At 38.0% G+C, this 21,633-nt stretch overlaps 1 protein-coding gene across 1 annotated transcript in view; it reads right to left on the reverse strand.

Moving 5' to 3' along the window:
* LOC106061689 (TBC1 domain family member 30-like) overlaps positions 1-16,089 on the reverse strand; it is a 67,553-nt gene extending 51,464 nt beyond the window's left edge. Inside the window, exon 1 of the mRNA XM_056026810.1 lies at positions 15,627-16,089. Within this exon, the coding sequence (XP_055882785.1) occupies positions 15,627-16,089 (463 nt within the window). The remainder of the gene's footprint in view (positions 1-15,626) is intronic.
* Positions 16,090-21,633: the final 5,544 nt, after the last annotated feature.

The raw sequence follows: 21,633 nt of genomic DNA on the forward strand, positions 1-21,633 counted from the left end.
AGTTGATGACAGCTTTCTATTTAAAATGCATGGAAATTTAAGGATTTTGCCGTTGTGTGATTTGTAAAAAAAATATTTCTTTCTTTGTACTTTATTACTAGCTTTTCTTTTACAAACACTGCAAGACTTGATGCAAAAACAATTTGAATGACTACCCAGAAGGAGACATAGAGCACTAGAGACAGTTCGATGTTCGTCTTTCTCAACTCGCTTCTCATGTTTATGATTGACAAAGAATGTCCCCCCCCCCCGCAGCACCTCCTCCCGCAGTGAGGTGTAACAGGTGTCCGGGACGTTTGGTGGTGTGTAGCTCACGCCACGGTTCACGAGACTAGCGAAGATCTCCATCTTAAAATATGGTTTCTGCTTGTGAGTTCAGCTACACTAGAGTCCGTGTGGGTGTATGTGTGTGTGTATGTGGTTGTGTTTTGGGCGTGAGCACTCGACACCGTTTAAGTAACCCCCCTCCCCCGACCTCCATTAGGAATACTAAGTTCTCGATTTCTCCCTTAGTTAGGTCTCCCACACACGACGGAAGCGAGGACATCTGATTGTTTGACCGCCGGAATAACAGAACACTTATAACGAACGACACAACTATGGTAGATTATATAACAGACACTGCACCCTGGCTTCCAAACCTAGGGGGTCTCGAGTTTAAATCCCCGTCAAGACATGGACTTTGACCTTCGGGACGTTTAGGACGCCCATTTTCTACGCTATTCCGATGGGGAAAGTAAGGGAGGTTGATCGTTGTGCTGGCCAAATGGCACCCTCGTTAACCGTCGGCCACAGAAACAGATGTACTTTATATTTCATCTGCCCCCATAGATCACTTTACTTTGTAGTGTAACTAAACAGACTAATCATAGTTGGTGGAAGGGGACTATAAGAATCATAGTGGGTTTGAATAATTTAAAGACAACTATGAATCCTCCGAGGGGAGCGGTGGCTAAGTGGTTAAGCGCTTGGCTTTCGAACCTGGAGTCCTGGGTTCGAATCTCGGTGCTGACTGGGATTTTGAATTTCTGGATTTTTAGGTCGCCCCTGAGTCCACCCGACTCTAATGGGTACCTGACTTTAGTTGGGGAAAGTAACGGCGGTTGGTTGTTGTGCTGGCCAAATGACACCCTGCTACATAAAAAGATGACCTTACTTTTTATGAATCCTCCAAGTTATCAACACGTGTGTTGAGTCAGCGTGTCGGAGATTGTATCACTGTGTGAGTAGAGTGTGAGTAAAGGAAAAAAAAACGTGTTTTATTATTGACGCATGTTGACGCTGGTGAGTTGCATGTTTCAGGAGCAGATCAATGTCAACTTTTTTTTCCCCCATCACCCAATCCACATGTATGTAGAGGATCATGATTTCATGTGTGTGGCCCAAGGATTGTTCGTAACACGAAATTGTTCGAATGTTTCACGTCTTGGCGTGGTCAACGCGCTAAAGCGTGGCATCACTTTGCTTTAAATTATCTCTCGGTGTCGCCAAACCTGCGGCCTTCTAGCCATTTCCGGCATGTATCGGAAATGTCTATTACTCTCTGGTCGCAAAGAGTTAAACATCGTTGTTTTACTATCATCAGGTTAAATTAAGAAAGAAATTTTAGCACATAAAAGAGTTATTGTAAAACTTCCAGCATTTGTTATAAGGCAGACAACTCCCAGAGAGCACGCAGAGGTGGACTTAGCAGTACGTGGGACACGGGGGGCGAGTGTCATACGAGGGCCCGTGAACAATAACCGTAGTCTACATATAATGGGCTCGCCCGTTTCTAATGATGTAGGCCAGTGGTGCCCAAAGTACGGCCCGCGGGCCAGATCCGGCCCGCGACGTGGTTCTATCAGGCCCGCTGAAACGTCAGCACAAAATGTAGACAATCCCCCCTTTATAAAAAAAAAAGGTTGAAATATTTTTACAATGTTAGGGCTCTGATAGGTTTGTAACAAGACCTTTATCATTTTTCGTTTACGAAATGGGACTGTAAATGTAGAATTTACCAAGAAAAGTGAACAGATCTTTGCTATTGAAACATAATAATATGCCAACATATTGGATTAGTAAATAAAATGTGGCTGTTTAAAAAAAACAACCACATGTATAACGGTATTATGAACAAATATGACGGCACTCTTGGTATGAGCCGCAAATAAAAGATGATTGATGGGGAAAGTTATGAAAAAGAGAAAAGAAAATGAGTTGGTGGTAAAACTAGCGACAATGTTGCTCCCATTTGAAGTAGAGAAATGAAGCCACTTTCCGAGGCGGTAAAAAAAGAAAAACTTCCAATGTCTAATCATTAATGTAAGTTTCTAATCAAATAGTTTCAAGTCAAATTCATTTCGTTTTTGTACCTTATCGGTCATGTGGCCCGCGACACGAGTGTCGGAAATATAAATGGCCCGCAGGATGAATAAGGTTGGGCATCACTGATGTAGGCCATATGATTGCCAAAAAAAAAAAAAAGAAAGCTACCTTATGTAGTTAGGACTACTGTACCATTAGCCATATGATATTTTCGTACTATATAGGTAAAACTTTGCCCGCTGTCCTGGAACATTAGGTGACCTTTAATCAACATCGACGAACAAGATAAAAATAAATTCTGCTCTCGCGTGGCCCCCTCAGGCGCGGAGACTGTGGCGGTTTCCCTACTCGCCACCTCCTAAGCCGCCTCTGTAGCGGACCATATCCATACGATGCTATGCTGCCCCTGGAAGCATCTGCCCACGGTGCATAGTGAAACTGCGTTGACTTATTTCCCTTGAAATTGACGATCTGTGGCCCGAGACACGGATAGCGGAAATTTCTGAGGCCCCCGTAGCCTGATGGGGGTTTAGCACAACTGGGGTATCTGCTAGACCAGGGGTCGGCAACCTTATGAGTCGGAAGAGCCAAAAAATACAATTTACAAAATTTAAAAGTTTTTAAAGAGCCACAAAAGTTTTTACTCGCCTGCCAACTATAAATAGTACTCACACAATCTATTTATTCTTCAATAACAAACAATCGAGCAAATAAATGCAATGGGAGCGATGGCTTTGCAAAGGTTTTAGAAAGTTTGGATCAATTTAGCTAATAACTTGTTTTTAGTTTGAAACACGACTCTAAATTTTCATTTATTATTTGGCTTCATACTTTTCTTTTAATTATATTCCTGCAAGAGAACGCTTGCTCGCACGAATATGTCGATCCAAAGATAGTCAGCATTCCAAACGCCAACTTCTTCACCACACTTTATAGAAATCTGGAGGATTATTCCATGCACAGAATCAACTCGCGGCATTCCTTTTAAAGCTGTCCACTTTTGTTGCGTTACGTACATACATTTCTGGACCTCCAACACTTCCAACTTGCTTTTTAACTCTGCTTTTTAACTCCGCTTTTTAACTCTGCTTTTTAACTCTGTAAATTTTCTACCCCACAAAGCTTTACTTTTTAAATCGAGCAATTGCATTTAATTCCAGCATCAATTCCATACACCTTTGTGTAGATTTCGTGACTATTTGTGTTGAGATGCTGTACCAGGAATGCTAGAATAGTTTTGTTGGTTTTGAACTGCTCAAGTCTGTCAAGAAATTCATCTTTGATTATTTTACAACTGTGCTAAAGTAATTCGTGTCAATAGTTGCACTGATTTTGATAGCGGTACTGCTTTAGACATTGAACATGAAGTAACTTACCGCTCTGAATATCTTCTGTAAAAAAGAATAAATTTTTCTTCAAAACAAACCAATTCTACTACCAAAACATAGGCTATGTTTTAGATTCAGCTTATTGAACTTCTCTGTTATATCCACCATAAAGTAAACTTTTTGCCACTATTTCCCGTTCTCTAATTCAGGGGGATTTATGCCTTTACCATTTAGTAAGGTATTTATTTCATTCAAGCACAAAGCGAAACGTTTCAACCTTTGGAAAGCCATCGCACTTTATTTTGAAAAAAAAAAGGTCTCCATTTCATTTAAAAAGTCTTTATACTGACGATGGTAGGATGCTTTTGACAAGATGCTGTTAACAATCTTGATTACCAAATTTATGACCTTAACTATTTCGGTTGGAATTGTTTTAGGCACAAAGCGCTACTTGGTGTATTATGTAGTGAAATGTAAGAATTCCATGGTTTAGTTTGCTTCGAAGAATCATTGTTGTCCCTTTTTTTTTCCTGTCCTATTTCTGGCTCCATAAGTTGCTTTTGAAATGATTTTATTTAAATCGATCTTATTGTCTTCAAGGTATTCTTGCACGGCTTTCGCTCTATCTTTCCCTTTAGTTTGTAATGAGAATGGTAGTAATCCTAGAAGTAATTCTTTTGGAGCTTGGGAAGATATAATCCTGACAAAAAGGGCACCTTGCACCTTGTGTATATTCCGCAAGACTCATCCACAACAAGTGATAAGACAGAAGAAAGCTGAATATCTTCCACCTGCAAATATGTTACATTTGAAAACATTTTAGCTTTTCTATCTCTCACTGTTTTAGCGAATAGTGGCAAATCTTTTTTTTAAAAGATTTATGGTTTGTTTTTAAAATCACGAAGCAGTTCTTCAGATGCATGCAGGAAGCAGTCTTGACATACCATCTGTAAATGGGTTGCCTTATTGTGCAATTTCTGGTGGTACCGCAAAGTCTACCAGATTAGCGTTACTCATAGATTGCTTCTAACTTTGAGAAGATAATCGCTTCTAACTCATTTACTTAAAACACCACACTATACGTCACAGCCAAAGCGAGTGGTGAAAATGCCAATTTGTCTTGCGTCGAAAGAGAATTAACACCTACATAAAAACATCCAACGACTGAGTCATTCGAGAGCTTCCAACGGACTGACGACAGTGACGACTCGTGTCACGGGGAAGGGGTGTGGTGAAAAGCGAGTACAAGAGGCTGAGAAATAGAATCGGTGCCTAATACTAGTTAAACATTTCAGAACTATTTTTTAAAATGTTTCGTTAAAATAATTAATATTTGCGTATGGAACTAAAGAGCCGCAGCTTCACAGCCAAAGAGCCGCATGTGGCTCGCGAGCCGCAGGTTGCCGGCCCCGGTGCTAGACCCGTGATGTTTTTTGTTTGCTGTTTACTATTACAAGAGTTTTATAACAGGTAACTTAAGTTTGCATATTTTTGTGAGTTAATTCACTCAGGTTCTACAACTCTTATCGACTTTTGTTAACATTAACATTTTTTAAAAGTGGTAATCACCCTTTACAGTCCGCTCACCTGATGCTCGCAACAGTAACAAAACAAATGTCACGTGAGCACATGGTATAAGCAACACGTGTGACACACACACACACACACACACACAAATGTGACCTGGTGGAATGATCTGCACGTGCTGGGTCGGGCTCATAAATTTATTAAGTTGATCCGACACGATTTAAACCAGAGCGGGAAACCCAAGATCCTGTGTATAACACTTAATGGTCAATAGTCACACGTTGACATAGGCTCGTTTGTTATTGTTGCAGCACAGATGTCTGTACCTTATCGTCTGCTAGCTTCACGATCAGATTTGTGAGCAACGCTGCAACCGATATGGCTCTATTTTTAAATATATATATTTTTTACGCAATGACAGTAAAAGTGACCAATGGCATGATGGGATAGTTTACTACCTATTTTGGATGAATGGCATGATGGGATATTTTACTAGATATTTTGGATGAATGGCATGATGGGATAGTTTACTACATATTTTGGAAGAATGGCATGATGGGATAGTTTACTAGATATTTTGGATGAATGGCATGATGGGATAGTTTACTAGATATTTTGGATGAATGGCATGATGGGATAGTTTACTAGATATTTTGGGTGAATGGCATGATGGGATAGTTTACTAGATATTTTGGATGAATGGCATGATGGGATAGTTTACTAGATATTTTGGATGAATGGCATGATGGGATAGTTTACTACATATTTTGGATGCAAACGACAGTCCAGCGCGCAAACCGCTCGACCAGGCAGTCATTTTTTTGGATTAAGGGCATGATGGGATATTTTACTCGATATTTTGGATGAATGGCATGATGGGATAGTTTACTAGATATTTTGGAAGAATGGCATGATGGGATAGTTTACTAGATATTTTGGATGAATGGCATGATGGGATATTTTACTCGATATTTTGGATGAATGGCATGATGGGATATTTTACTAGATATTTTGGATGAATGGCATGATGGGATAGTTTACTACATATTTTGGATGAATGGCATGATGGGATATTTTACTACATATTTTGGATGCAAACGACAGTCCAGCGCGCAAACCGCTCGACCAGGCAGTCATTTTTTTTGGATTAAGGGCATGATGGGATATTTTACTAGATTTTTTGGGTGAAATGCACGATGGGGTATTTAACAATACATATAACCTCAAAATTAGGGCTAAAAAAAAAGTTATAGACCAACTATTTTGTGGTAGACAGTGGAGATACGATGTTTCATAAAACTGAACGGCCAAACATTAGAAGTTGACTCTTTTAAGTTTAGTGAAGGCCTCGTCCATAGCTGTGTTAGTCACTGGTACCGTTATACATAGATCTCAAAGCATTACGATAACCTAGTCGAGAAAAAAAAAGCATTTTCATCCACGCCCCTCCCTGTCCCAAAAAGTAAATAGATCGTGTCCGATTGATTCTACCAAACTGGTCAGTGTAAGGCTAGCCTAGAGTGGCCCTAGAGCTTTAGTTGGTTACGTGTAGTCGGTCATGACAAGACGACCACGCGACAGCGATTGTTGCACGTTGACTGGTCAGGCGAGAAAATACACACTCACATGGTTAGTCAAGCAAGTAAATCTTCTTGACACTTTATTTTTTTTCTTTGCTTACAAGATCTATTTCTTTAACGAGCATGTACACTTTACTTTAGCTTTTCGTTATATATTAACTCAATAAACTTTTTAAAAAAATATAAACTGTAAAGGTAGACACTTTTCTGAAGATTTTAATCGAAGTGGGGAAAATATACATTACATCTTTTTTTTTTTTAAATTGCGCAGCAATGTTAGTGACAGACATCTTTCATAGATTAAAGTTGCCGAAACATATAGTAGGTACCACCATACCAGTCGGTCCTACTGAGATCTAGGTCTACATCTACAGTCATTTAGATCTCAAAGCATTATGATAATTGACATTAGAGGAAAAAGCATTTTCATCGACACTCCTCTCTGCCTAAGAAGTAAATAGGCTGGGAGTCTGACTAATGTTAACAACCTGGTCACGTGTATGTAGGCTACACATTTGAGCTATGAAGCCACATATAAACCCAGGAAAAAATCTGACCGTTTTGGATGCGCAGAAAAATTACGTCAGAAAAACATCCATTACTAAGTTATTGATTGAAACTAAAATGAAAAGAATAATACATTCCTCATCTGTAACTTAAAACACATATCGTTAGGTCATTGGTTAATATGCATGACTAAATGCATCAAGTAACGTCTGTATCATATAAGATAAGATAAAATATATCAAAACCATCGGAGTTTCCCTTTAAATACCTAGGGTAAAACACACGCGAGCAAGCTACTCCGCCTCATCGTGGCGCTCGTGTGGAAACGAGCATTAGAGGAAGTGGTTACGCTAAATGGGTAGCAACACAAAACTCCCGTGGAGATGCCCACGGATAGACGAGCGTCAACCCATTGCACGGTGCGAAGTTGTTAAAGAGTCCCCACGTACCTGTCACAAATCCATGCCCCGTTCCTCATGGGACCGTTGCATAAATGGCGAGTCACCCACCGGTTAGCTTGGTATAACGAAGGAAAATGGCGGAGGTTCCCGGTGCACTCGGCCTTCGGCCGTGTCTAGCCCATGCGTTGGGGGCCAGATGCATCGGAAATAGCAATGCTTTACATAGGCATTGACTTGGGTCTCTTCCAGACAGAACTGTGTGTTCACACAGGTTTTTTTTTTCTGTTTGACGATCAAACAGTTTTTTTTTCCAAACTTAGAGCTCGAAGAGCCTTCGGCTCAGCTCTTAAGACGATCTAACGGGTAAAACACAAAAAGAGATGGGGGGGGGGGAGGGGAATCACTAAATTCAATAGAAACTCGTCTCGGATATGGAAAATACATCTTGAACTGAGGATTCAGTCTTTCTAGGAAGCTGTAGATATTTTCCGAGCCACCCAAGACAGACAAGAGAGTTGATATACGCTAATATCGGCAGTAAGGTTCGCTTCAGTTGCTATAAAAATTACAGCTTTTATGCAGCGCTACTTTTATGCTTATAGCATACTCAGAGCGCTTTGGTCCAATCTCATTTGTGGACCAGTGGGGGGAGGGGGTATCTGGGAGAAGGCTTTCCATGCTGCCTTTAGGCGCTCAGTAAACACAACTCTGCTCGAGTCGGTATCGAAACTCGAGCCCCCTTCATAGGTAGCCACGCCAAGTTCTCGACCACGCTACCTGGGAACATTGGTAAGATGAATGTACTTCTGTAGATACCTTTCACTTAGCAATACAATTACATACAGTACGGTTTAAATAGTGAAAGAAAATGGTGGGATATATTTTCAAGTTTCGTTTCATTTCTGCTACGCACACGTCTGCTCTTTTTACTTTATTGCGCGCTGAATATTGATGAGGTTGTTGTTGAGACTGAGATTACTAGTGTGAAGCAGATGGCTAGATCAGTGTTGTGACACGGTTACTGTGTCTGGTCAACCGTGACACGCGGTCAAGTGTTGGGTATCGGAGTTAGGGGACTTGGGGGGAAGTGACGAGTGTGCAAACAAGAAGAGAGGAAGTCATCTAGTGGAGTTGGGGGGTCTGTATATAATGTTGCCGTGTATATATGTTATGTTGAAATGTTCCACAATGGACCTCATTCACCAATTGTAAACAAACACCATTTAGCCACGTGGTGCTCTATCTCTTCTATATAATTTACGATCTCATGTTTAATTCATGATGGTTGTCACGTTACAGTTTTTTTCGTTGTTTTATCAATAAGATCACGTGACTAAATGTTGTTTGTTTACAATTGGTGAACGAGGTCCATTAAAAGGCACTTTAAACGTAAAAGGACTTGTTTCTTCACAATCAGTATATGTAGCAGACGAACATTTTGAAGCTGCCTTTTCTATTTCTTACAGTCAATAATACAAAAGTAAACTTCTTTTTTTAATGCGCTTAATAACATAAACCTACACAATCTTCTTTACTAGTCTTGAGAACGGTGCAAACAAGATGTTACACAATGTAAAACAAGACTGAACAGCAAGAATAGCTTTTGATGTCTCCCGTCAGTATCCTATAATCTTTTTTTTTTTTTATTTCTGTCGTCACGTGTTTCCCTCTTAGCTCCGCCCCCTGAGTTACAAACTTGAACATCATTTCCTGAACACATGGAATATTTTTAAGCACATGGTGTCTAGATGTGTCTAGAATCCTTATCTTTTACTGGAGGTCATGATTGAGGATGGCATTCCCAGAGAAAGAGTTACATCGTATGTGTCACAGGATACTGTGTCTAAACATTTTATAACACAACTAGCCGGATTCGACCCGCGGCCTGCGGACCTTAGTTTGGGCTCTACTGATCTAGTGGATTGGATTTAGATTTATATTAAACTTTTTTTTTTCATTTTGCCATGAAAAATGAGTGTAAAAATGAGTTTACCTGTATAGCCGACATATCGATATCAATATGCAATACTGTGTAAACGGGTCTACCCGATTCGTTAAAAAGTTTCATTCTTTAATTGGGATAAATTTTGATTCATTTTTATTTGTAGGGCCTTCCGGTTGCGGGTGGGACATTAAACATATACTACGGTCTCCGTAATGACCTAAGGAACATTTATGACAAAGTTTTATCACGATTTTTCAAACGTTTTTTTTTTATTTCTATGCGGGACATACATACATACGCCTTACATTCTACTTTATATATTAGATATGTTGTAAGCAGTGCATCTAGCCTTGTATAGAAATGATTTCAAACATAGTACGATCGACAGTTTGTTTTTTTTTTACTATAAAAACTTCTTAGGTCTCGAATAGGTAAAAAAAAAAAAAAAAACACATGTCAGATCAAACGAACGCGTTACAAAATAATTTGAACAGGTAAAGCGAGGCAACTCCCAATCATTTGCATTACTTCGCGGAAGACTTTGAGCTGTCAACTAACGTTCAACGAAACAGCACGTGACTTCGCTATTCGATACAACTTTTGCCTGACTTTTGAGTCCTTAGCGCCCTTATGCTCATCTGACATGATACAGTAGTCAATTTTTTAAATGTAGTCCCAGCGTCCCTTTCAAAATTTGAAGCGTAAAATTAAAATGCATTTCCCAAGCGCCCATTAAGACGAACACAATATTTACTTTATCACACAACACACTGGCAACTGTCCTGGTGCAGACATACACACTCAGACATTCCCACTGACACACACACAAGGAACATCGGACTATACACACAATCATCCATGACAAGTCTTCTGTCCTGAAGTGTCCCTAGGTTTAGTGATTTTACTAACAACGCTACTCTAATTAAATGTAAACACGTGTGTGTGTGTGTGTGCCTAATCTAGTTTCTGTATTCTGTGTATGCGCCTGCTATCTTGCATGTTGACAACAGTTCTATCCGCGCTTTGGGATAGGAGGGATGCGCCGTTCAATCGCTCCCATATCTCTCATTATTGCAAGGCGCATCTCCCGTTAATTCAGTACATTTTCCATATAAACTAAAAAATTAATGAATCACGACTAATTGATTAAATAATTAGTTAATTTGATTTGTTTGATTCACGTGCTGTCACCGACAGTGAATAATTGTGCAAAGTTTCAGGTCGATCCGAGAATGGGAGGTAGGAGAAGTGCAGGCTAAAAGATTTGGTCCAGACAGACGAAGTGGGTGTATTCTCGATAAAGACGCTCCAACTCCATACATTAAACGAATATTCCTATTTAAGGTATCCTGAGTGTAACTGATAGATCTAGGTGCTTTCTGGACAATCATACTTTTTCTCTTAAGCTCCTTGTTCCTAACTTTGTACTGCGACTTTTTCCCTAAGTCAACTTTTTGTCATAACAATACAATCGGGCAGCAACTTCCTGCAAACGCAATACTGTAGCTTTGCTTGAAGAAACTGTATTCAAGTACAGTGTGCGAACCCCCAAGACACTGCTTTCTTCCATTAATCTTGCTTTAATTGTCAGTCAGTAGACCAGGCCTATCTCCATAGTGCCGGTGTCTGTAATTATCAAGCCGGTGACTGTATATGACCTTGAACAAGCTATCATCGCACTGAAACATTTGTACTATCACATGCCCGACCAACAGCGCCATCTGCTGCCACTTTCTATAAAACTATAATTCTCATATCTAACAATGACATCTTTAAAAAGTACATCTCTAGAGGTCCTCAAAGCACATCTCTGAAGGCCCTCAATCTACATCTTTAGAGGTCCTCAACCTACATCTTTAGAGGTCCTCAACCTACATCTTTAGAGGTCCTCAACCTACATCTTTAGAGGTCCTCATTCTTCATCTCTTTCCTCAAAGTACATCTTTAGAGGTCCTCAATCTGCATCTTTAGAGGTCCTCAATCTACATCTTTAGGGGTCCTCAATCTACATCTCTAAGTTCCTCAAAGTACATCTTTAGAGGTCTATACATCTCTAGATGTCCTCAGAGCACATCTTTTGAGGTCCTCAAACTATATCTCTAGAAGTCTTCAAAGTACATCTCTAGAGGTCCTCAAACAGCCTAGTTTGAACATGCACTGGCAGAAAAGTAAATAACTGAAAAAAAGGATTTATCTTCGACAAAGTTTGACGAGGACAAGCTTTAATGTAAAACATAGAATAGTGACAAAAATAGACCGAGGGGAAAGTGGGGAAATATGAGATACTTAACTTTAAAGAGTTATAAAACCTAGAATTGATACATTTTTACCAACTGCCAATATAAAATAGATTCTGTATATATGAAATTAACTTTCTACGTAGGATCAGATAGATTGAAGCATTATTTTTTTTTTAGTTAATGGAATAAAATAAAATCGTTTTAACTTCTTTGTGATTAAAACTAAAGGCAACTTTTTACTACAATATAGACAAATTTTAACTTGAGATTAGATGCAATAACTATAATAGACTTGAGCAATAATACAAAATAGTATTCTGAACGAAATCTAACTCACTACAAAAAACACGTCTTTTCACTCAGGCAATCTGGAGTCGTCTCTCCTACCCAAGACCACTGAGGACAATGGCGATTATCTTGCATCATCCACAACCAATCGCTAACCTCTTCCCACCGTCACTATAGAAACACACACACACCCTCCCTCCCCCCCCCCCCCCCCCCTTAAAAAATGAATCAGTCAATCCATTCAACACATAGAATGTAGCTTATTGGTTTGCTCTACGTGTTTAGGAGTTAAGTAGATTATGTCAAAAACCTCGGTACTTTACACATGCAGGGCATACCAACATAACCTGATAGATAGATGTTACAAACATTTTGTGCTATTTGTTTTGAACTGTTAAACTGGGACCATATGTCCTAAATCATAGGCGGCCTTAGTTGTACACGGGGTCCGCGGGCCCGTGAGCCGTAAGAGTAGCTATTTATACCACATCACGCGTTACGGGTTCGTCCGCCTCTGATGCTGCAGGCCTTCTAATTGTTACAATACAGAGAACCACAAGTTAAGCTGGTACTCGATTTGGCCATATAATGCCACACTACATTATGTACTGCACTTGTTCTGCCTGTTAGATTTAGCCTGTTTGTAAAATGTTTTACATGTTTCGGATGTTCCTTCAGAGTTGAAGATAGTTTACTTCCTAGTCCAAACCTCCCGCAGGACGACGGGGGATGGGAGCGGGCAGGGTTTGAACCCTCGACGGTCGATAAATCCGAACGACAGTCCAGCGCACAAACCGCACGACCAGGCAGCCATGTTACCCTTGTCCCCAATCCTATAATATTAATTACGTGACCCTCAATCCACGTAGCTAATGATTCAGAAACATTTTGCACAAAACATCAACAAACTAGAAAATGATAATTTCTTTCGCGCGACCCCTCAAGCGCGGTGTCAGGGGGCGCTTGCCCCACTCGCTACCCACTCCCAAAACAGCCTCTGCTTAAATTGAATATAGACACGCAGTTTTCTACAACCACCGGTACTTGAGAAACAGCCTTGAAGTCAGTGAGTTTATCAACAGAATGGAATACTGTTGCTGTCGAACTAACTTCGTTCCAGTTAGATGTGGCTTCGACAATTGTAGGTCAAGAAACAAACAAATAAACCAGAAACTGTTGAACTCTCTGGTCTACCAGTCCAGTAGTTGTCTTATTTCCAAATGCAGTCTTTAATTATAAGACTAAAATTCCTAATTAGAACATAGATTACTATATGACTAAGACTAAGACTAAGACTGCTTTATTGATCCTTACGGAAATTTGTTGTGATTACAAGGACTCGTTTCTCATATAAAGACAACACAACAGAAAAATACACATAAATACAACAGACAACATAAAGAGTTCATTCAGCGACTACACACAGGTATCTTGGTGCATTTCATGTTCCCTGATCAATGAGTGGCGGTGATAGAGTCTGACCGAGTGAGGTACGAACGAGTTTTTGTACCGCTCCGTTCTTGTTTTGATAGAACAATGAGTGCTGAATGGAATAGATGCCTAAAAAGGAACATGAGAATCCTATAAAGAGCTTAGTAAGTAAAACATATCTATCTCACTCCTTAATTCATTTGGAAAACCAGTGTAAAAATACGGGCTGCTAAATGTTTCACCCTGATAAATGTTTCCATTAGCAAGACTCTATCGACAAACAAATGCAACAAAGTTGTCTTTTTATAAAGCAATCATTTGGGCTTTTTCAGTTCACGGACCAAAGGTTTGGAACTCACTCCCCATTGATCTTAGACAACATGCTACACCACTTTTAAGAAGAACATTAAGACCTATCTGTTTAAAACTTTTTTAGATTGACTGTCATTTTAGCTGTGGTGTCTGTGTTTGTAATGTTATTACAGCGCCTTGAGCCTACATTTTGTTTGTTAACAGTGCTTTATAAATAAAATTATTAATCAAAATTATTAACATTGATTTCATGCACAAATCTGTTTTCCAAAAACTGTTCTGATTAGTTCCTTTTTTTATCATTTATAGCAAATGAGTAGATAAAGTAGAATTTAAAACAAAATGACTTAAACAAATGTGTTCAAATTAAGCTTATTCTGGGTGTAAGAAATCAAACCAATTTTTTAAAAGCCATTCAATCTGTTTTAAAATGTCATATAACTTAGTTAAGAAATGCACAATGTGAGATATTCTGATAGGGAGACAGCAAATGTTGTTGTTGTTAACCAATTGTTAAAGGCAAATATCCTAAATAACTTTCAATCAGGATTGCAATGTGTCTGGCCAGACAATGCCCAGTCAAATTATACATTTTATGAGAAAAGAGTCCAAAATTTCCAAAAGGATCAATAAAGCAGTCTTAAAATTAGTAAGCTTCATTGACTTACTAACAGAACTTACTTTTCCAAAATTAAAATTCCCATTACACTTATAATTTATTCTCATAAAAGGGGCACGACACGGCCTAAATTGTGCCGCTGTGCCAAAAACTCAAAACTCAAACCTCATAAAATATAAATTATTCATCTTCAAAATCATAACCACTTGTTAAGAGACCCTTGAGTACCATATACACCATAAATTTACAATAGTTAATCACTGTTGGCAGCTTTGGCCAATACACCATAAAAAAAAAGAGTATGAAAATCCAATCCGATTCTTATTATAAAACTTAACTACAAGAACTAGTAATTTTTGTTTGTGTACACTTCATAAGAAAACACACATGCTTGAAACAATAAAGAAAAACATTTTATGAGCAGGAACTTTGTGATGGCTAGAAATAAAATGGTAATCAAATCATGTTTGCAAGAATATTAAATTTTAAATACAGGTTATAGAAAGATTGAGGCCTGGTGGCTGAAGGATAAAGTACTTGGTTTGTCACTTTGAGGTCTTGGGTTTGAATCTCGGTTAAGAATAGAATTTATATTTTCAGGATTTTTTAGATGGGAACCTGGAGAAAGTAAAGTCAGTTGGTGGCTGTACAGGCCACATAACACTGTCACTAACTATCATACAAAAAAAAAAAGGCAAAAACAGATGACCTTTACGTCTTTTGCTCTAATGACCGCATGGTCTGAAAGGGGTGCTTTACTTCTATAATAACAGTAACGCTAAATAGCGTACTTGAAAATTGAATAACTCATTTTTTGTTCAATAATAATAATCTTTAATATCCCAAGAATGGACAGGCCCCCCATTGAAAGAGGTTCTATCCAAGGCAATAGACAGAAGGGAAATGGAGAAAAGCGGTCAACAAATGTTATGTGGTCCCTCAACGGTCCAACAGACACAAGGATAGGTGAAGGTGCTGATAATTGTAGTCGAACTGAATTCCCATTTGATTGGATCAATAAAATTATCTTATCTTATCTTATTATCCATAAGGAAATGTATCTTACAATTTGTGCATTACAGCAAACAAAACATAGTTAAATTATAACTGTTGTATAAATAACAATAATCAGATGACTTACTTTGGTTTTGCAGGTAGGACCTGTTCAGCTGACCAGCATGGCGTTTATCTATGCCAGAAAGATATCCACCGTAATCATGTCTTCCATGGAAGAAGAACTCTGACGTGCTGGAGCACTCCGTCAGAGTGTCGCTGTCAATGCTGTCGTGTCGACCATAGTGCCAACGATCATAGATCTCATGCAGAAGTCCATCCACAATGGAGCCCTGCCTCTGCACCCTCCCCCTGGAAAGCTGATCATCATGGACAAGTTGTTCTTTCGGGCTAAGCGACTCCTCGCTGTTAATACTGTCACATTTACCTCGCTGCCCAACGGTGTTTGAAAAGTGCTGGTCATCTGCATTTAACGACGAGACTCTGCTGTTGGGCGAGCCATAGTTGTAAGAGACGTCTTGCAGATGTTGTAGTCCAGTTGAAGTGGGGGAGAAGAAGAACTCATCATCGTCTGAAACTGGTGCGATCATCGTCTTCTGTCACACCGACCTTCTGTAAATCATAGCAAATAATTAGGTTTTATAATTATAGCATTATGTCATTGGCTTAGTATTTCATATTTGTAACATATATTATATTTGACATGATAATAGATAGAAAACTTAAGAGCAACTTTTTGAGCTTTGAATCACAATAGTCATGAGGAGGAGTGAGTCCATTAAAGGTTAAGGTCAAGAAAGAGTTAACGCAGTTGAGCTTTTTATCTAAATTGAGTTGGTCAGTTGAAGACCAGGGCTCTTAAGAAACAGTCAAGCTATGGTCATTAAGAGACCAGTGGTTTATACATTTTCTCTTTACAAATAGTCTGTTGCCTGTAGTATTTTATAGCAAGTGAATTATACTTGGATATCATTATCTATTACAAGTTTTGTTTTACTTCACGTTGGACTTATTATGTCTATATTTTTGTGGTGCCGTTTAATATTTTAAGTTAAGTAAAATTAAATATGTATGTATGCTATTAAGAGTTCACACACTCATTTTAAGTTAAAAAAATTGTAAAGTTCCCCTTTCAGACCTTACAATCTGTAGGATAGATGATGTAAAGGTCATCTGTTTCTAAGGCACACTGTTAACAAGGGTGCCATCTGGTGGCACAACGATCAACCACTTTTTCTTTTCCCTAACTTAAGTCATATCCATAAGAGCTGGGTGGACTCAGAGGGGCCCAAATATCCCAAAATTAAAAATTCCAGGACCCTGGTTTAGAAGCCAAGCGCTTTACAGCTCAGTCACAGTGCCTCCTCTTTAAGTAAGCTGTCTCAATAATGGTTAAGTCATAATAACATCTCCTAACATAAGTATGATTGCCTGCATCTATAATAATGAAAAGTAACCAAAATAACATGGTTACAGTTAGTTACTTTGAATTTCTCGAACAATTTAAATTTATTTCAGTTTCTGTAAAATTATCCTCTCTTTGTTTTGTATACAAATACTCACATAATGATAAAGAAGCTAGGATATTGTGGACAAACGTTTCCATTTTGTAATTTTGTTATCTCCCACAACTATTGTAATGATTTTTGATTCAAGGAAACATACCATACAACTATAGTATACATCCTATTATTCTCTTAACCATAATTGTTTAGATATTCCTACCCCCCCCCCCCAATACTCTGCCATTTGATATTGGCAAACATCACACGTCAAGCTGACTTTGTTAGTTTAAAAGGATTAAATGCTAGTTAAGAAGGATTAATATATATCAGACATATGGTAATCTAAACAAAAATCTGCTACAATTATACAGTAAACTCATGTTGGATTGTGATTTAGAGTTGTAGTGTATAAAGTATCAAATCCCTAAATTAGAATAGTAACTCATCCAAGATGTACCCTAATAGCAAAGAATGTTCATAAATGTAATTTAATTTTTTCCCAATGTAACACAAAAAATATTTAAGGCAGGGCATCATGATTTGACAAAAAAAAAAGTTGTCTTTATCTTATATAATACAGACGTTACTTCAAAAAAGAAGATGATTACGTCCTACGCGTCATGCATATTAACCAATGACTTAAATTCTGCCAAGTCACTGGTTTTCCTGGCTAGCTCAGGCAACCCATTCCATGCTCATGTCTTTTGTTGAACAAGAGTATCTTTTTATCATAAGTTGGTATGTAATACACATACATCCGTTTGCATACATCCGGATGTATGCAAACGCGACATGAAGCTCTTCAAAATCGACACTGGCAACTGGGAAGAGGTGGCACTGGACAGATCCACATGGAGAGAGAGCATAAAGGAAGGGTCACAGATTGCAGATGTCATACACAACAGAAGCAGAAAGAAGGGTGAAAATGCAATGGCGCCTGGTGATTTTATATGCCCAACCTGTGATCGCAGCTGTGTATCAAGGATTGGCCTCTTTAGTCACACAAGAAGTTGCAAAGGGAAAAGATCGTCCCGCGAGACGTAAAATGCCACAGAATACACATACCATGCAACCAAACCAAATGAAGACAGGTAAAGCAGCTGGTGTTGACAACATATCACCTGATATCCTAACAGAGGGAGGGGTTAAAACAGTTGCTGAACCTCACAAACTATTCAACAAAATTTTGTTAATGAAAATTCCTCCAGATGAGTGGAAAAAAGGCCCTTCTGATAAAACTGCCAAAGAGTAGAGATCTGTCATAATGTGAGAAATGGTGTGGCATCACCTTGTTGTCAGTATCAAGCAAGATTTTTAGCAGATTCATGCTTAACAGAATGAAAGCAGCATGTGACAAACACCTAAGGGAAGAACAGGCCGGATTCAGAAAAGGAAGATCATGTACTCACTAAATAGCAACATTCAGAAAAATTATAGAAACAATGTGTCAAACGACAATTTCCTCTCTATGCAGCATTCATTGATTTTGAAAAAGGGCTTTAATAGTATCAAATAATTGGCAGAAAAACTATATGGTCATTATTAAGAAACTATGGAATGCCAAACAAAATAATTAAAAAATCATCAAAAACTTTTATGATGGTTTTACATGCCAAAAAAAAAACACAGAGAGGCAAACTGAGCAATTCCATGTTACTACAGGAGTCAAACAGGTGACAGAAAGTTACCTGCAATAGGTTAAACTTACATATTAGAAGATTAGATTGTGCTCTGAATTAGATGAAAAACAAAGCAGCTCTTTTTTCAAGTAAAAACTGGGTGTGTACAGTTTTCATGTTTTTTTTCTGAAAATTTTTTAAACCAAAGTGCTGATATCACAGTGTACGATCAAAAGGGAAAAATGTATTTTTTAAAGCTTGTTTTTAAAGCTATTAAATGCATGTTTTTGGAAACCACAGGATGCTCTAATTTTTCTAAACCAAAAAGAGTAGGAATAACATTTCTTATCTTATCTTATCTTATATAATACAGACGTTACTTCAAAAAAGAAGATGATTACGTCCTACGCGTCATGCATTTAGTCATGCATATTAACCAATGACTTAAATTCTGCCATGTCACTGGTTTTCCTGGCTAGCTCAGGCAACCCATTCCATGCTCTAATAGCACTAGGGAAGAAGGAGTATTTGTACAAATTTGTCCTAGCATATGGGACGAGGAATGTGCCTTTATCTTTGTGTCTTTCAGAGTATTTTATTAAATTTTGTTTTCGTATTTGAAGATTATGGTTCAGTGTTTTATGTATGATTGCTACTTTACTTTTGAGCCTTCTGTCCTGAAGGCTTTCTAAATTTAGTGATTTTACTAAAGGTGTTACTCTAGTCAAATGTGAATATTCGTTTGTTATGAATCTCACTGCTCTATTTTGTGTCTGTTCCAGTTTCTTAATGTTTTCTTGAGTTGAGGGGTCCCAAACGGAGGATGCATATTCTATTATTGGCCTAACCAAGGTTAAAGGTTAATTTCTTCTGAACGAGAAACAATATTGAGACACTGACAAATTATATCAAGATTTCTCTTCAAATAAATACACACACAAAATAGTGAAAAGAATTCTAGAACTTTTTTTTTTAATGTAAAGGGCAAAGGGGCAAAGTAAAAATGAGCATCTTTTTTTCTTCTGTATGAAAGTTTTCTGTTGGATTATTTTCTAATTCACAAAATCCTTATTCAAATGTAGTAATTAGATTTCACACTATCAGAAGACTAGCTTTACCCAACAACTGCACATGTTTTTGGCCTGTGGTTTCTCTCTTATGTTAAAATATTTATTAAATAGGCTTTATATCCTGAATTTTGCCATAGTCCAATTTTTTTGCATCCCCGCATTGCAATATTCTCTTCTCTCCCCATCAACATAACCAGTGAATTCTAATATTTTAACTTTCTTTAACTCCACCCATAACAAAAATTTTTAAGTTTTATGTCGATCTCTAAATAATTTTTTTTTCTGATTGCCAATCTAAACTGTTTGTTATGAAGACTTATGCATGAGGTACAATGTTGAATGTACCTGTGTACAAAACTTCATGTATGTATTATAGATTTGTTTGACTTCTCAATCTAGCCCTTATATTATATAAATTCCATTTCACAATTATAATTAATAAATTTAATTGCAAACCATTACTCATATTGTACACCCTAAACCTCATGGTAGAGCAAATCCTCCAAGTCCTCGGCTGCCTCAGATACCAGGAATCCAGGATATTAATATTAGAAGAAAATAATATGTGCGATACTACAAGACTACATTTAATAAACTATTTTTTACTAGGACTAGGATAAACTATAACTTATAGTATAAGATAGATCTAATCTAACATCTAAGCCGAACCCAAAGTCACTATAACATAAGTATTATAACTCATACTGATACTGATGATGAGTGATGTGATCATTATAATGATTATTTTATTATTTATATAGATCTACCTCGTCCTCGATAATACTGACTGAAGACGAATTGATTGATCATTGACGACATTGACTCCGATTGAGTTAGTGAGTACTCAGTCAGTCTCACTCAGTACTGTCACTCTAATTTTTATTTTATAATTAAAGTACGTCTACTTCTAGATAAATAATTACCGTAAGAAACCATTTAAATATCTAGATATAAATTAACCGAATAGCATTAAGGTACAGACACACACAAATGTAGCTCTGTTACATAGATCAATTCAAGTTGATAGCCACAAGACGTGAAATGCTAAGAAAGTATGTTGACGTTGCCAACATTATTTTTCGAGTTAAGTCCCCTGATCCAAGAAAAACAATTCGCAATTTATCTTAACAAAAATAATTATAACAGAACTAGGCCAGTCTATATGTAGGCCGACACGAGAAACTGCCATATGGACATGTTGTGTTATGTGACTAATACATGACTAGAAACTTATAATTACCTTATAATAAAAAATATATACTGTATCTGGATCTAGAATCTAGGTCTCAATAATTGATTGCACTAATACAAGTAAACAAACTTTTTCTACGAACTAAAATGTTAAATGGGTCTGAGAATGAAAGCCTATTATCATGTAGACTTTTGTTGGTAGGCTGAGAAATCTATCCCGCCATTCCATCTCTTAAAGGTGACAACGTGACATCCAGTAAAGTGAAAAAAAAAACAATTTAAAAAAAAAAAGCTTATATTAAGCGAAGTTGTATCAGTTAGTTTTGCTCAGGGGCGGCCTTAGCAGTGCGCGGGGCCCTGGGCAAGTGCCATGTGAGGGGCCCTGAGCCATAGGGGTAGACTAGGCCTATATATATATACCGTAACCACATCACGCTAATTGGCTAATCCGTCACTAACGCTGTAGCAATAACAATTCAGTATGTCTGCCTTTATTGTATTGTAATTGTTCTGCGTAAAAAAAAATTCTTACAACTTTAAAAAGTTTTTAAAATACTCCCATGGCCGCACGATGTCTATACACAGTAGCCTATTGGGAAAAAATACGTAGGCGGAAGCAACCAATCCAAATAGTTTATTTCGTATATAAACATCGACGTCCACTCGGATTTAATTAGGAAAATGTGTAGTGACAATAAAATCTCCGATCGCGGGGCCCCCCGGCGCGGAACCTGGGGCAGTTGCCCCTG

Source organism: Biomphalaria glabrata, chromosome 4, assembly GCF_947242115.1.
Source record: "Biomphalaria glabrata chromosome 4, xgBioGlab47.1, whole genome shotgun sequence".
NCBI classification, from domain to species: domain Eukaryota; kingdom Metazoa; phylum Mollusca; class Gastropoda; family Planorbidae; genus Biomphalaria; species Biomphalaria glabrata.